This window comes from Muscardinus avellanarius (genome assembly GCF_963383645.1).
Source record: "Muscardinus avellanarius genome assembly, chromosome: 19".
NCBI classification, from domain to species: domain Eukaryota; kingdom Metazoa; phylum Chordata; class Mammalia; order Rodentia; family Gliridae; genus Muscardinus; species Muscardinus avellanarius.
The window spans coordinates 43,728,081-43,745,483 of record NC_137805.1 but is presented as its reverse complement, the minus strand read 5'-3'; the positions used below and the strand labels follow the sequence as shown (position 1 = coordinate 43,745,483).

Below are 17,403 nucleotides of genomic sequence, written 5' to 3'. Positions count from 1 at the left end.
ACCTGCGATCCTCTCAGCCTCACACGTACTGGGATTACAAGCATTAACGTGCCATCTTAATGACGTCTTTCTCTCTACTCTAAGTCCTATAAGGTTAGGAAATAGATCCATATGCGGCACACAGCAGATTTGAGTGGGGAATAGATGCTCTAACTTTAAAGTTAGGGACAAGTGGATCCTCTTAGCTGGGTATGGTGGAACACACCTGTAATTTCAGTATGCGGGAGGCTAAGACAGGAGGGTCACAGGTTTGAGGACAGTCTCAGCAACCTAGTGAGATCCTATCTCAAAACAAATAATAAAACAGGGCAGGGGTGTAGCTTGAAGCTAGAATGCCCCTGATTCAACTTCCAGTACCAAAAAAAAAAAAAAAAAAAAGAAAAAGAAAAAAGTAAAGAAAAAGCAGCTACTTAATAAACAAATATAAATCAATACTAAATATTTTTAATTCTTAATAGGCATTCATTTTGGCACTTGTAATTACTAATGTTAAATCAACTTAATCAGTGAGACACACATCTGAACTTCCTTTCCACCACATTCTAACTATATCTTTAGGCAAGTTCTCTGACTTCTCTAAGCCTCTGATAATTCACACGTAAGATAGGAATAAAGTAGGTGCGAGGATGTCTGAGATAATATATGTAAATAAAGAAATAGTATTGCGAAGCACCCAGTAGTAACTGTACCTGACTGTAAAACAAATTTTAAAAATACAAACTGCATAAAGATACCCCCTTTCTACTCCAACTCCACTGTAGGTATGTTCTAATTTGTTCCACTCTATTTTCTAAAATAAATTTTTGCATAGAGAAGGCATTAGTGCTTAGTGATCATTATAAAAGGGGAGCTGCTACAAATCTATTAACACAATGCCAATATAAATTCCAGTTATATAAACCTCACCACTAGGAAGACTTAAGTGGAGGCAGAGCTTTGCCACTCTCACTTGACCAAGTGGCAGAGACCAGGTTGTCAAGGGAGCCAAGGCAGATCTGAGGCCATAAGTTATTAATAAGCACTTGCAGGTACATAGCAAGTCATCACATTGTACACCTTAAGCAGATAAAATTTTTGTCAATTAAATATTTTAAAAGATGCACAAAGCCAGGCGTGGTGGCGCACGTTTGTTATCCCAGTATTCGGGAGGCTGAGACCGGAGGATCACGGTTCGCGGCCAGCCTCAGCTACTTAGTGAGGCCCTCTGCAACTCAGTGAGACCCGGCTCCAAAATAAAGAATAAAAAATAGGGCAGGGGGTGTAGCTCGGAAGTTGAATGCCCCTGGGTTCCATCCCCAGACCCAAAATAAATAAATAAATAAATAAATAAATAAATAAATAAAGCACAAAAGCATGATGCTTAATTAATTGATTAATTAGGCACTGGGGATTAAACTCAGGGGCCTTCTACTCCCAAGCTACACTCCTATTTTATTATTTTTGTTTTGAAACAGGGTCTCATGAGGTTACACAGAATTTCACTATATTGTTGAAGCTATCCTTAAACCAGGAATTCCCTTGTCTCAGCCTCCCTAGTACTAAGTGTGTGCCACCATACCCTGAGAAATTCTTATTTTTTCTTATTTATCTTATTTTATTTTATTTTTATATTTTTGTGGTTCTGGGGTTCCTGGAAGCCCTTCTACCTTCAGGCTACACTCCCAGACCTATTTTTATACTTTTTATTTGGAAACAGGGTCTCTTAAGCCAGCACGGCTGGTTTCGAACCTGCGCGATCCTCCTGTCTCCACCTCCCAAGCGTGGGGATTACAAGCGTACGCCACCACGCCCGGCTCCCTGAGAAATTCTTATTAAAACTTCTAATGAAATGGACACAGTAGTGAATGCCTGTAATCCAGCTACTCAGGAGGCTGACACAGAAACACTGCAAGTTTGAGACAAGCCTGGACAAGTGAGTGCCCAAATAAAAAACTTTTTTAAAAAGTGCTGGTGATATACCTCAGTGGTAAAGTGCCCCTGGATTCTGAATGCTGCTGTAACAGTGTATGCAAAACATTAAGGGGCCTGTCCTTTGTCACAACATGAATGGGACTGGAGATCCTGATGTTAAGTGAAATAAGCCAGGAACAAGAAGACAAGTAGTGTATGATCTCACTCATGGAGGGATTCTAGCAAGTTGATTTCATAGAAGTCTAGAGTAGTATAGTGGATACTAGAGGCTGAGAAGAGTATAAAGAGGGCATGAGATGAAGGCTGGCCAATGGGTACTACGTTACAGTTACATAGGAACAAGATGTTCTGGTATGCTACTACACAATAGGATGACCACAGACAGTGATAATGTACTGTACTTGTCAAAAAGAAGAGGGTTAGTCGGGCGTGGTGGCACACACTTGTAATTCCAGCATTCAGGAGGCTGAGACCGGAGGATTGCGGTTCGCGGGCAGCCTCAGCTACTTAGTGAGGCCCTCTGCAACTCAGTGAGACCCGGCTTCAAAATAAAGAATAAAAAATAGGGCAGGGGATATAGCTTGGAGGGCAAATGCCCCTGGGTTCTATCCCCTGACACAAAAAAAAAAAGAAAGAAAGAAAGAAAAGGAAAAAAAAGGGTTAACAGTGTAGCTCAGTGGCAAAGTTTTTGCCTAGCAAGTATGAGGCCCTGGGTTTGATTCCCAACAACACACACACACAAATAAATTAATAATAATAATAATAATAATAATAATAATAATAATAACCTGGGTGGGTAGCGCAGAGGTAGAATGTCCCTGGGTTCAATTCCCAGTAGCAAAATAATAAATAATAATTGTTTGAGGAGATATGTATGTCTAACCTAATTTAAACATTATACAATAGATTAATGTATATATCAAAAATATTACATGGGAGCCCATTAGCATACACATTTTTAACTTATGTATGAGTTAAAAGCAAATTTAATGTTTAAAAATGAAAGAGAACACAGAAGAGTATCTTCACAGAAGAGTCTGCCTTCAGAGAGAAGAAAAGGCTTCCAAAAGAGATTATACCTTAACTGGATACTGAAGGAAACTACAACTTGTACCTGGAAAGGAAGGTCTTTTACATAGGAGCAACTAAAGAGAAGTACGCGGAGGAGACTAGCAAAGGCAGCATAGGTCACATCTGGTAGGATGAGTGTCACGCTAAGACCCTTGAGAAAAGAGGGCATTCAATTTGTACTGAGAAGACCAATGGAATGGGGAGAGAGAAGCCAGAGGCCAAAGACCAGTTTTCAGGGAGTATTGGTTGGTTGTTGTCCTGTGAATCCATGTAGTGGGTAACATCTTGAATTTCTGCTTCAAATGAATTCAAATCAAGTAAAAATGCCAGAGATTATCTGACCCTGTAAAGGTAAGGTTTACAAAACTTTTGCATGTGTTCTGGATCACAAACTAAAATGCATTCATTACTATGGCTTATGGTCAAAAAAGTTTGAATTCAGCAGGGCTTGGTGGTGCACACTAGTAATCTCAGTACTTGGGAGGCTGAGACAGAAGGATCAAAGGTTCTCCACCAGCCTCAGCTACTTAGTGAGGCCCTCCTCAACTTAGTGAGTTCCTATTTCAAAATAAAGAATAGAGATGGGAATTGGGTAAGGGCTAATTGGTTGATGTATGCATGTATCTCTTTACCATCTTGTACTCCACTAAGATATATGACTTCAATGAGCCAATAAAAAATGTAAAAATAAAAAATAAAGAGGACTGGGGGTATAGCTCAGAGGTAGAATGCCTCTGGGTTCAATCCCCAGTACTGAAAAAAAAAAAAAAAATTATGAATTCAGTGACTGGAGAAGGGAGTTAGGGAAAAAGCAAGAACTCCCAGGTTTTGGTATGTGCACCTAGAGGGATTCAAAATGCTACTGGCCAAAATAAGGAAAAGAGGACAGGCTGCTTTTACAGAGTCCAGGAGCAGATGCTGGATAGCTAAAGAGCAGCCCCTCTCAAGTGCCCCCCCCCCAGCAGCCATAGTCAAAACTAATCTTGTTCAACAAAGACAATGGACACATAGTCATTGCAACTGCAAGCTCACAAGAACACACAATCGATAAGTCTTCTAGGAACAGAAAAGGGTCTTAATCCTATATTCCAATTCACAGAAAAACTGTGGAACCAAAAAAAAAAAAAAAAAAAAAGCAGACAGGTTAAGTTAAATGTCAACATGTTGTCTGAGATCTAACAGGATGCCAGAAATCCTATCCTTATCCTAAGAGTCAACAGGGAGTCATCACCCTTGGGAATCCCAGTGGGCACTATGGAGTCTGCCACCAGCGTATTTATACTTATGAGGAGTTTGGTTTGGATTTTCCTTGGAGGTTGTGAGGTCCTTCTACTTTTACAACTGCTTTCTCAGTCTTCCAACCTATCTCTCACAGTCTCAATCTCTATAGCTCTAGCAAGTTGACTGAACCCTGTAATTTTGAATTTGGTGGTCCCCTGGTTACGCTCCTGGAGGTTCCAGGTAGAATATAACTTCTCCATAGACCTGGAGTAGATCCATCACTGCTCCTAACACTCTCAGTCCCTTTCAGAAGAGGGAAAGTATTCCAATTCTCTTTGGAGGATTCACAGCATGTTTGGACCTACTTTTCTGGTGACCCTTCTACTCTATCCCTCCACAGACCTACCCCAGCCACTTCAGACAACTAGCTGCATTCAATTATTCCATGTTCTTTCTTTTGCCTTTGATCGTTTCTAACCTAAAATGCCTTCCCTTTTTCTGACAGAAATTCTACTCCCCTTCATGGTGCACCTCAAATGTCCTTCTACCAAAGACCCTTCAGCTGATGCTCCTCTGCCCCCGACTCCAAATTTGGATTGAGCCTGCCCTTGTTGTGCTTCTACAGCACTGCCTGTGCCTAGAGCACACCATTTAATTACCCACTGCTTCAGTCAGACATACAATGTTCCCTGCCAGGCCGGGCATGGTGGCAACGCTTGTAATCCCAGCATTTGGGAGGCTGAGATAAGAGGATCATACAGGTTCGAAGCCAGCCTCAGCTACTTAGTGAGGCTCTCAGCAACGTAGACCCTGTTTCCAAATAAAGTATAAAATAGGTCTGGGAGTATAGCTTGGAGGTAGAAAGCCTCTGGGTTCCACCCCCAGTACCACCAAAAAAAAAAAAGGTTCCCTGCCTCGGAGAGCCTAGGGTTAATGTAGTTAAGTAATAAGGGTTGTGGGCTCATCAGTAGATAATCCATGTGGGTGCATTTATCTGTGTGCTAACCCAGGACAGTGGGGTGTGGCTGGAGCTGGCGCCTGGGAGGACCCTGAGGGCTGTGCATCCCTGATGGAGTGTTTCTGTCTTTGACCCCCTGCCTGCTTGCTCTCTTGGTCCCAGCCTCCACAAGGTGAGAGCAGAGCCTGTGTGTTCTTTCTCTCTCTGAGCAAACAAATCTTCCTTCCCTAAGCTGTGTTGTCAGTTGCTTTGAATCACAGTGAGAATGTTGACTGAGACAACCATTAAAGGCTATTTTACTTGATGTCTGTTTTTCACTAAGTTTCCTGAACGTGTAGACCATGTCACAGCCTCCTCTCCAACACTCCGTGGTCTTGAACACACAATATGTCCTCAAAAAGAGTCTGCTGATTATAATCAAAAAGTTACTGATTCATTCCACTAAAACCTGCCCATCAGGACCAAGAACGAGGAAAAGGGTGGAGGGGAGACCAAGTACAGAGTGGAAGCAGACAGCCTCCCTCCCCACTTAACTGGTGGGAGTAGACCCCACTACTCTTAGAAGCATAACCAACCTCAGAAAGGAAGGTTCTGGAGGCATAGTTTGGAAACTTTAAAGAACTACAAGTAGTTTCAAGGTTCTCCCAGCTGCTATTAGTCAGGTATTGACCTTGGGATGTGGTCACAGGGATTATATATTTTATTTTGCCATCCACTCCCTCTACCAGCTCTGATACCTCTAGCTATGTGAGCAATAAAGAGTCTTTCATACAGGCTCTGAATATTATCTTTGAGCTCCTCTGGGAACAGTTTAGCCTTCTCTCAACCCTCCCACCTTTCCAGTGAGTAATTCTACAGTACCACTTTGCAATCCTCAGCTCTTTAAAAAGCAGTTTTCCCCTCAATATTTCCGGCTTCCCTCCCCGTACCCTGTACCTTTCTCCTTAAGCTTCCCCATTAAGATCAAAGAAAGGCAGTATGCCTTCTCAGCTGCCTAAATCCATGCACATATAAAGAAGTAGGAAGGGGTTTCAGTTTGTTTTGGTTTGGTTTGGTACTGGGATTTGAACCCAGGAGTATTGTATCTCTGAGCTACACCCCCAGCCCTTTTGTATTTTTTGTTTCAAAACAGGGTCTTAATAGGTTGCTAAGAGTCTTGCTACTTTGCTGAGGCTGTCCTCGAACCTGCAATCTTCCTGTCTCAGCCTCCTAAATACTGGGATTACAGGCATGCATACAATGCCAACATAGGAAGGGTTTTGATGGTTGGCTTCCTCTGTCATCCTATAAGCACTACTTACATTTATTACACAGCTTAGCCATTCTGGCTTATAACTGACCCTTTAACATGTCTTATCTTTCTCATTATAATGTGGGCTTCTTGAGAACTATCCCTAGTTCCCAGGACATAGTGTCCACACAATAAACTATCAGTTTAGCAAAAAAATAACATAAAATAAACTGCCACCTTAGGCCTCTTAGTCAAACTCAGTGATGATGTGAGTTCAGAAGAAACATTTCAGAGGTGATCAAAACCAAGTCTTTATGTAATAGTTAGCCCTGTGACGCAAGGCTCAGCAGAAGGCAGTCTCAAACAAGGGTCCTTTTGACAGAGCGGCCATTTCCTACATTCCTCAGACACTCACTATGGCCAAAGTAGTAAACTTAGTTCTCCAGAGAAATACATTGCCCAGCCCCCATTTCAATGACTCCTATATCCCTCTGACCTTTAATACTGCATAACAGTAGAAGAAAAATTAATTTTTTGGCTACTTATTTTGCAACTGAAGAAAAATACACTGTTGTAGGTGTTAAATATTTTTACATGCAACAAACTTGGCATGAATCTAACCTGTATGCACATTTTGAAGGTACAGGCATAAATGTCAGTGCTATAATTTGTTATAGGTTTCTGATGACCAGCAATGAAAGTGACCACGGATTCTCACAATTCAAACCACTTTTACGTAAATGTGAACTTTCCTAAAACAGCCAAGGGAGAGAACTTTCCATCCAAACTCAGAGTCTCTTAAAAGATACTGATAGCATTATTCACTGGGCTAGGTGTTCTTTCAAAAACTCCTACAAATATTAGTTATTTTTCTGGGTCTGTGATTTGACCTTTAATAAAAATGTGCTTCAATACACCAGTTATGAAAATGAAAGGAACAGTTTTTCATGTCTAAACAACTCTCATTTCATATAATCAGCCCTGCAGAAGGCCATACCTTACAAGTAAGCAGTGTTAAAAAAAAATACATTCTGAAACCGGGCGTGGTGGCACACACTTGTAATCCCGGCATTCAGGAGGCTGTGACTGGAGGGTCGCAATCGAGGACAGCCTCAGCTACTTAGTGAGGCCCTCCGCAACTCAGTGAGACCCTGTTTCAAAATAAAGAATAAAAAAATAGGGCAGGGGTCCGGGCATGGTGGCGCACGCTTGTAATACCAGCATTCAGGAGGCTGAGACCAGAGGATCGTGGTTCACAGCCTCAGCTACTTAGTGAGGCCCTCCGCAATTTAGTGAGACCTTGTTTTAAATTAAAGAATAAAAAATAGGGCAGGGGGTATAGCTCGGAAGTCAAATCCTCTGGGTTCCATCTCTAGACCCACAAAAAAAAAAAAAAAAAATAGGGCAGGGGTTGTAGCTCGGAGGTTGAATGCCCTTGGGTTCCATCCCCAGACCCCCCCACACACACACAAACAAATACATTCTGTGACTTGGCTTAAAATGTTCACTTACCAGACATGAAGAAGGGTTATAAGAAACCATGAATTAAACGTATCAGGCATCTGGCACCCTAGAAAATAACAACAAAGCATAAATAATGTGAAGCTTAGAGAAGGCATATGGATTATATTTCAAGTATTAGCAGGAATTTACTCAATTAAAGCAGATGGCAGTACAGTCCTCTGCTGGTGCTACTGTGAGAGGAGCAGTGAAAGCTGAGGCAGGTCCACGGGCACTGGACGAACACGCAGGATGCGTCCCAACCACCAGCCTTCCAGTTCCAGCCCCCTGCCACCTTGCTGCGTGGCCTTGGGCCTGTCACTTCTCTCTCTCAGTCTCAGTTTTCTAATTTTGCATGTGGCCTACAGGATCTCTAGGGTGCCTTCCAACCACCATGTGATTTTACAAGATTTTCCCTTCCTGGGCTTGAATTTCAAGAAGTTAGGTAAAGACCTTGCCTACTCTACTTAAATATCAATTTTTTTTTTTTCACTTGAGCCCTACTGAGAAAGTTAATTACTTCTGGTCTCTTTTTTCTATATTTTTTCTTCAAGGTGACCCACAACATTGTGTGGTCATGGGTAAGTTGAACGATTTACCCAAATGAGCAGGAGAAAAAAGTGGGGCTGTTAAGCTGGGCATCTTGAAAGCTGCAGCTAGATAAGAAAGCAGACCAAAAAGCCATTCATCATCCCAGGAGTGACACAACTGGGCAGGGCTTCACCTTGGGGGCTTCACCTTGGTTTCATATCCTACAAATCAGGCCTATGCTCAGAGAAGTCATGCTTCTCAGTTCTTAGATCTCTAAGGAATGATGCAGGATGGGTGCGGGCCTCTCCCACTGAATGTGTTCTCCTTATTGCCTGACAAGGGGAAAAGCTGGAGCAAGAGGATGAAGAACAGCTGGGCGTGGTGGCGCACACTTGTAATCTCAGCATTTGGGAGGCTGAGACCGGAGGATCGCGGTTCGCGGATAGCCTCAGCTACTTAGTGAGGCCCTCTGCAACTCAGTGAGACCTGGTTGCAAAATAAATAATAAAAAGTAGGGCAGGGGATGTAGCTTGGAGATCAAATGCCCTTGGTTTCCATCCTCAGACCCGCAAAAAAAAAAAAAAAAAGAGGATGAAGAACAAAGAAAATCCATTGGGACAGCCAGGTGTTGTGGCACACACTTGTTATCCCAGTACCTGGGAGACTGAGACAGGAGGACTGCAGGTTTGAAGCCAGCCTCACCTACTTAGTGAGGCTCTCTGCAGCTTAAATAAGAAATAAACCGGGCTGTGGGCTTAACTCAGAGGCAAAATGCCTCTGGGTTCAATTCCCCAGTGCCAGAAAAAAAAGGAAAAGAAGGAAGGAAGGAAGGAAGGAAGGAAGGAAGGAAGGAAGGAAGGAAGGAAGGAAAGAAAGGTCCACTGAAACATTTGACTCCCTGTGGCAGAATAGATCCCTTGGAACAATGACTCCAGCAAGAAGTGATATGCTCGGCCTTTCAGCAATTACTGAGTTACACAATTACTAAACGGTAACACCACCAATGCATCGCTGACACCATCAATACCAACAAGGAGCTGAAATGCACTGCAGGGTTACTAGGTGCCAGACTCTGCAGTAAGTGTTTCACAGGCACTAGCTCAACGAATCCTCCCAACAATCATAGGAGGTGGCTACTGAGAGCATCCCCACTTGACAGGTGAGAAAACTGACTTAGAAAGATAAAAATAATTGTCCAGGGTCATATGGCCATGAAATAAGACATCTATAGCACCGATTCCAGATCTGCTTCATTCTAGGTACTATGGTTTTTGCTTGTTTCTCTGTGGTACTGAGGATTGAACCCAGGGGTGCTCTACCACTGTGCTACATTCCCAACCCTTTAAATTTTTTACTCTGAGACAGTCTGATTAAGTTTCCCAGGCTAACCTTCAACTCAAAATGCTCCTGCTTCAGCCTCCCAAGTAGCTGGGATTACAAGTGTGTGCCAGTGTGCCTGACCATACACTGCATTCCTAATCACTATTCCAACTGCCTCTCTAATATTGGAAACCAACATTCAAAAGGGCCCATACTGTATGCCAGGTCTACCCCTAGCCAGCTTAATACATTATCTCACTTAATCTTCACTTTAACCTGGAGGGAATCATTATAATCCCCATTTGAGAAGAGGAAAAAGACTCAAAAAAGCTAAGTAACTTGTAGGCAGTCACAATATTAACAAGCCAGTGGCAGGGCTGGGTCTGAGCCCAGGTCTATCATAAAGTGACACTAAGATGCTCGGGTGACACTCCTGGGAGGCACCGGAAGCTGTCAAGCAAACGTCCTTGCCCAGCACAGCAGGAGGGAGGTGAAGGCTGGACTGCCCAGCAGCACAGCTATTAAGACACGCCATCCAAGCGTGGGCCAACCATCCTCCACCTAGAACAAGAATAGCCCTGAGAAACTCTCAAGCCCAGAGCTGAAGTTGGGCCTTTTTTTGGATGCTAGAACAAAACATTAAAAAGTTTTCTTGGAAGTCTGTCTTTCGACCTGGAAAATGAAAAGTTGGCTGTTTCTAAAGGACAATCTGTTCAACTAGCTACCTCTACATCAAAGCTTCTCAGCAGCCTCCAGGAGCCTTTCCAATTTTCTCAGAGGGAGTCAGCTCTTGGGCTGGAAAGCACAGGCAGGCAGACAGGCCAGGAGCTGGACATGGGTCACAATTTTCCCTTCTGGGGGTCAGCTCAGGGCTGAGGGTGAGAAAAGAATTGGTATATGATTGAGTCCCTATACCCACTATAGTCAGAACAGAGACCCACAGAGCAAAACACTAAAAATAACAACAATAAATGTTGACAGAGCAACACAAAACACAGCAAATTTTTAGCTGAGTGAAATGTGTTTACATATTTCAAAGTTGAAACCTGTGATAGACTTTTACCATGAACACTCTTGCTCCGACACATACTCAGGACATTATTTTCTGAGGCAAGGCACTTTCTGTCTTGTCATCAAGTTTGATAAAATCAAATAATTCATTGTTGTTACGGGAAAATAGTATTAACACATTTTAATATGGGGTCAGACGGCCTGACTCAAACCTTAAACAGCCCTTACTTGCTATGTCACTCTGAAAGAAATTATTAGCCACTGAGGACCTTGGTTTTTCCTCTGTGTAATGGGGAGAACAAGATAACCTACCTTATACAGCTTGAGAATTCAATGAGATAAGGCCTATTAAATGTTTAGCAAAATGATTAGTATCTCATAGGTAATAAATATTCACTACTGTTTCACACTAAGTTATTTAAATAGTAGGGTTTAAATTATCTTTGAGAAATCTCACTAATTATTTAAGAGTATGTCAATTAAGTGACTGCAGAGAACCTCAGCCATGGATTTAAAACTTTCTTATTCATTAGATCTTCCTCTCCAAGGAAATCAGTCTCTTAAAGCCTAAAAGACAACACAGTCTGCAAACGATAGTGTGGAATTAGACAAGCTTACTGACTGGGCACTTCTGCCCCAAAGTGCTCTTTTTAGTGGAACTGACCTCCAAAAGACCAGTCAGCAAACCAACACATACTCATCAGGCATGCTCACTTATGATGGTCAAGGAACACCATCAGAACATCTTAGAAACAACAGAGCCAGGAACGGTGGCGCACACCTGTAATCCCAGTACTTGGGAGGCTAAGACAGGATTGAGGGTTTGAAATCAGCCTCCACAACTTAGCAAGGCCCTCGGCAACCTAGCGAGATCTGGCTCCAAAACAAAAACTTTTAAAAAGGAACCAGGCATTCGGGCGTGGTGGAACATGCTTATAATCCCAGCATTTGGGAGGCTGAGACAGGAGGATCGCAGTTCGTAGACAGCCTCAGCTACTACTTAATGGACCTTTGTAACTCAGTGAGACCCTGTTTCAAAATAAAGAATAAAAAATAGGGCTAGGGGTGTAGTTTGAAGGTAGAATGCTGCTGGGTTCCATCCCCAGTACTGCAAAAAAAAAAAAAAAAAAGGAACCAGGCAAGATGGTACACACTTATAATCCCAGTACTTGGGAGGCTGAGACAGGAGGATTGCAGGTTTGAGGATAGTTTTAACAAACTCTCATCAACCTAGTCAGACTCTGTTTCCAAATAAAAATAAAATAGGGCTGGAGGTGTTGCTCAGAGGTAGAATGCCTCTGGGTTCAATCCCCAATGCCACACACACAAAAAATATTTTTAAGAAGTGCTAGTATAGCTCAGAGGTAGAATGCCTCTGGGTTCAATAGGAAGGAAGAAGGGAGGGAGAGAATGTGGGGAAAGGTGGGGAGGGGAGGAGAGAGGGGAAGAAGGAAGGAGTAAGGTAAGGTTTCTTACCACTCAGAATCCCTAATATCTAACTCTCTGGATCTAAACCTTTGGACACTTTGGCATTAAGATGAGAGTTCATAGCCCGATGTGGTGGTGCATGCTTATAATTCCAGTACTTGGGAGACTGAGACAGGAGGATCTCAGGTTGGATGCCAGCCTCAGCGACTTAGTGAGGCCCTCCGCAACTTAGTGGGGCACTAATAGGGCTGGTGATACAGATCCGAGGTAGAATGCCTCTCGATGCAATCCCCAGTACCGCAAAAGGGAGTTCATGACTTTGGCATCTTCCGGGAGACTGTCCAAGACTGAGGAGCACAACACGCTGTGAGTAAACAACTCACTCACAAGCTTCACTTTTGCTGGTTTAACACTGGCCAGCACCTGAGGCTCTCTAGCCTCAAAACTTGAAAGTCAAGCCCCACTTTATCAAATGGCAAATTTTAAATGGCAATATATACATTCCCTTCTCTTATTCCAAATGGCCTGGCCTATTCTTTAGAATTCAAGCCACAAGGAAGTCAGTCTTATTATTTTATAAATCTTTTGCCTCTAGATGGTACTTTCAAATTTTGTTCCCTTTTTATTCACTATACACAAACACATGGTTTGATTTTAAAACTTTAGCTACCCACACATAACAAAAATAAGCCAACATGAAGTGTAAATCTTAAGAATGGCATTACTGAAAAATTACTGCCACCTCAGGTAATTACACAAGGACAAAGCCAATTCAACATGCGTATCACATATGTATAAACAGTTCACAATATGAATACAACTTCTCACAGAGGTGGCTTTCATTTGAATATAGTAAAGTACAAAAGCATGAAGCTGGATTACAGTTCCTAACTCCTGATTACATTCACTCCCAAGCAATATGTTAAGAGAAGGAAAACCCCTGGATTTTAAGCCAGACAACACAGGTCCAAGGCTTGACTAAATAATCCTGCACGAGTCACTGAGCCTCTTTTAAGCCTCAACTGTTTCTGGAAACAAAACAAAAACAAACAATAATAAAAGCCCTTCCTAACCCACAAGATTTTGCTAACTCTTTTTTTTTTTTTTTTTTTTGGTGCTACTGGGGATGGAACCCAGGGGCCTTCTACCTCTGGGCTATACTAGGACCTATTTTTTATATTTTGTTTGGAAACAGGGTCTCACTAAGTTGCTGAGAGCCTCACTAAGTAGCTGAGGCTGGCTTCGAACCTGTGCAAACAAGTAGTGAGACTCTTGTCAACCTAGGGAGACTGTTTCCAAAGAAGAAATAATATCAGGCTGGGGTGCAGCTCAAAGGTTCAATGGTTGTCTAAACCACTAAAACCCTTCTGGAAAGCAATTATCAACTGGCTATAAATGATAAAATCCTATAAACCCTTTGAACCAATATTTCTTCAAAAGAAGGAAACTTTGAGCCTTACTCCAGGAATAACTAAAACAATTAAAAACTAGAAATAAAGGAATAATGACTAAAAAAAAAAACCCACCCATATCAAAATACTAAGTATAAAGCTGTGAATGTCAAGGAGGCATGTTTGCTACAGGGTTTTCTAACATAAAAAGATACATGTATGTACAAACTGGAGGAAAATGTCAAAGAACTAGAAAAATCTGTATTTTTTTTCAAATTCATTAAAATAATCTATTTATTGGGCTTTTTTTCTGTTAAAAGAGAAAAATAGCTTGCATTATATAGTTTGTACAGAAAAAACTGTTTCATTATTGACTTAAAAATGTTTATCCTACTAAAACAAAATCACAAAAATTAAAAGATTCACTTTCCTTTTGGAACTGTCAAATAGTAACTTACTTAGAAAGAATTCCTCGAAGTCAGTTTTCTCCACGCAGCTAGTATACATGCGCAGGGCTGCAATCTTAATCTTCTAGACAAAGAGAACAAACAACTCAGGATATGACCAAGTGGACAGTCTACTGGCATTAGATATGGGTCAGGAATCCTATATTTTTTCAACTAGAAGGAAGCATTCAAACCTGTCTCTAGGTGATTTAAACTAATACAAATATTTTTGTTTGTTCTGAAGGCTAGTCATTCACACAGACTTTATACAATGTTCACAATTTAGGATATTAGCATGAAAATGTCAAAAACATTTTTCCAATATTTAAATGAAGCCTCTCCTTTAACTCATTCATTTCATCTGAGCCTGTAAACAAATGTTCAGCACTAGATGTTAACTCTTTATATTCTGATGCCTTTTGCATTAAAAATTACATATTCTAACAAAAACTGTCAAGCCTTTAATCTTTCCTCAGAGACACTAACTTATGTATAATTTTTTTTTTTTTTTTTGTACTACTGGGGATAGAACCCAGGAGCATTCTACCTCTGAGCTACACTGCCAAGCCATATTTTTTATTCTTTATTTTGCAGGAAGTGTGTGTGCGTGTGTGTGTGTGTGTGTGTGTGTGTGTGTGTGTGTGTGTATTTTTTCATTGTCTTTAGTTTTAATGGTTTGCAGATTATCACCGGGCGTAGTGGCGCATGCTTGTAATCCCCACGCTTGGGAGGCAGAGACAGGAGGATCATACAGGTTCGAAGCCAGCCGCGCTGGCTTAGGAGACCCTGTTTCCAAAAATAAAATAGGTCTGGGAGTGTAACCCAGAGGTAGAAGGTGCTTCCAGGAACCCCAGTACCACAAAAAAAAAAAAAAAATAGTTTGCAGATTATCAAAATACTACGCATATAAACAAAAGTTTCTAATAAATATAAGTAAAAGGATTAATTTCTACTTCCCAAAACACTAAGAATTCTCATAGGCTCTGTGTGTGTGTATGTATATACTGGGGACTGAACTCAGAGGTATTCTCCCTCTGAGCTACACCCTCAGCCTTTTTTTGTGTGTGTGCCTTTGTGTATATGTATGTGTGTGTGTGTGTGTGTGTGTGTGTGTGTGTGTGTGTGTGTGTGGTGCTGGGGATGGAATCCAGGGGAATTCTACTTCTGAGCTACAATTTTTCATTTTCTTTCTTTCTCTCTTTCTTTTTTTTTTTTTTTTTTTGTAGTACTGGGGATGGAACCCAGGGGCATTGTACCTCAGATCTACACTCCAGCCCTATTTTTTAGTCTTTGAAACAGGATCTCACTTAGTTGAGAAGGGCCTCACTAATTAGCTGAGGCTGCCTATGAAACATGATCCTCTGGTCTCTACCTACCAAATGCCGGCGTTACAAGCGTGCCCCACCACGCCTGGCTTATTCTTTTTTATGTGTGTGTGTTGGGGGGGGGGGTACTGGGGATGGAACCCAGGGGCATTGTACCTCCAAGTGACACCCCCAGTCCTATTTTTATTTTCTTTATTTTGAAACAGAGTCTCACTGAGTTGCAAAGGGCCTCCCTAACTAAGTAGCTGAGGCTGGCTTCGAACCTGTGCGATCCTCCTGTCTCAATTTCCCAAATGCTGGGATTACAAGCGTGCACCACCACGCCCGGCTCCTTAGTCTTTATTTTTGAAACAGGGTCTCACTAAGTTGTGGAGGTACTCACTAAGTAGCTGAGGCTGGCCGCGAAACCAGAACTTCCTGTCTTAGCCTCCCAAGTACTGGGATTACAAGCTTGTACCACTATATCCGCTCCTCAGCTCTTTTTATTTATCTTATTTTATTTATTTTATGTGTTTAATAGTGGGAATTGAAGCCAAGGGCATCCTACCACTGAGCTATACCCCCTGGCCTTTCTATTTTGAAACAGGGTGTTGCTGGGGCAGGCCTGAAATCTATAATCCTCCTACTTTAGCCTGCTAAGTACAGGGATCATAAGCATGTGCACTGTGCCCAGTTTCTCTTAGGATCTTGATATGAGTGGTGGTTTTAATTTATTTTAATAAGTTGTATATTTAAGAATGGTATATTTTACAGTATCTAAATTATATCTTACTAAAAGTAAATAAAAAATAAAAACAAATTCTTTAAGAATTGAATTGTGAGTCGGGCATGGTGGCGCATGTTTGTAATCCCAGCATTCAGGAGGCTGAGACAGGAGGATCGCGGTTCATGGACAGCCTCAGGCACTTAATGAGGCTCTCTGCAACTCAGTGAGACCCTGTTTCAAAATAAAGAATAAAAAAATAGGGCAGGGGGTCTAGCTTGGAGGCAGAATGACCCTGGGTTCAATTCCTAGACCCACAAAAAAAAAAAAAAAAGAACTGAATTGTGGTGGGAATTGGGGAAGGACTAAATAAGTGATACATGCATGTATGCCTCTACCATCTTGTACCCCATTAAGATGTATTACTATAATGCACCAATAAAAAAATAAAATAAATAATTAAATTGTGGTCAAGAGTGATGGCACATGCCTGTAATCCCAGTGCCTGGGAGACTAAGATAGGAGGATCACAGGTTTTTACCCAGCCTCAACAACTTAGTGAGACTCTGTTTCTAAATAAAATATAAAATAGGAGCCAGACATGGTGGTGCACGCTTGTAATCCCAGCATTCGGGAGGCTGAGACCAGAGGATCACGGTTCGCAGACAGCCTCACCTACTTAGTGAGGCCCTCTGCAACTTAGTGAGACTCTATTTCAAAATAAAGAATAAAAACTAGGGCAGGGGGTGTAGCTTGGAGGATGAATGCCTCTGGGTTCTATCCCCAGACTCTCAAAAATGAATGAATAAATGAATGAATAAATAAATATATGTAAATGGGGCTAGGGTATAGCTCAGAATTAGAATGCCCCTGGGTACAATCCTCAGTACAAAAAAAAAGAATTAATTTGTCCTAGGTGTGATAGCAATGTCTATAATCCCAGCTACTTCAGAGACTGAGGCAAAAAGATCAAAAGTTCAAGGCCAGCCTTGGTAATTTAGCAAGACCCTATTTCAAAATAAAATTTAAAACAGCTGAGGATGTAGCTTGATGGTAGAGCCCTGCCTAAGACACACGTGACTCTGGTTCAATCCCCAGTATCACCAAAAAAGAAAAAAAAATAACAAAGACAGAACGTTGAATTATACAGGAATGGGATTTCAAGGACTTTTAAAACATTTCATTACAGGAAAAAAAAAAAACTGGCACATCAACAGAAGACGTGAAGAAGTCTTATTTTTTCTTCTTAAAATGACAAGGAAAGTTATTAACTCAAATATGCAAACAAAAACAAATATTCACAAATTAAGAATGGCACAGCAGCCGGGCGTGGTGGCGCACACGCTTGGGAGGCTG

General features: G+C 41.6%; 1 protein-coding gene across 4 annotated transcripts in view; it reads right to left on the bottom strand.

The window, feature by feature from the left end:
* Positions 1 to 17,403, bottom strand: part of UQCC1 (ubiquinol-cytochrome c reductase complex assembly factor 1) — a gene marked incomplete at both ends in the record, with an annotated part of 107,593 nt that overhangs the window by 62,368 nt on the left and 27,822 nt on the right. For all 4 annotated transcript variants that reach the window (XM_080716644.1, XM_080716642.1, XM_080716641.1 and 1 more), the window contains 2 exons: positions 7,905 to 7,962; positions 14,032 to 14,104. In XM_080716644.1, the coding sequence (XP_080572770.1) occupies positions 7,905 to 7,962; positions 14,032 to 14,104 (131 nt within the window). The remainder of the gene's footprint in view (positions 1 to 7,904; positions 7,963 to 14,031; positions 14,105 to 17,403) is intronic.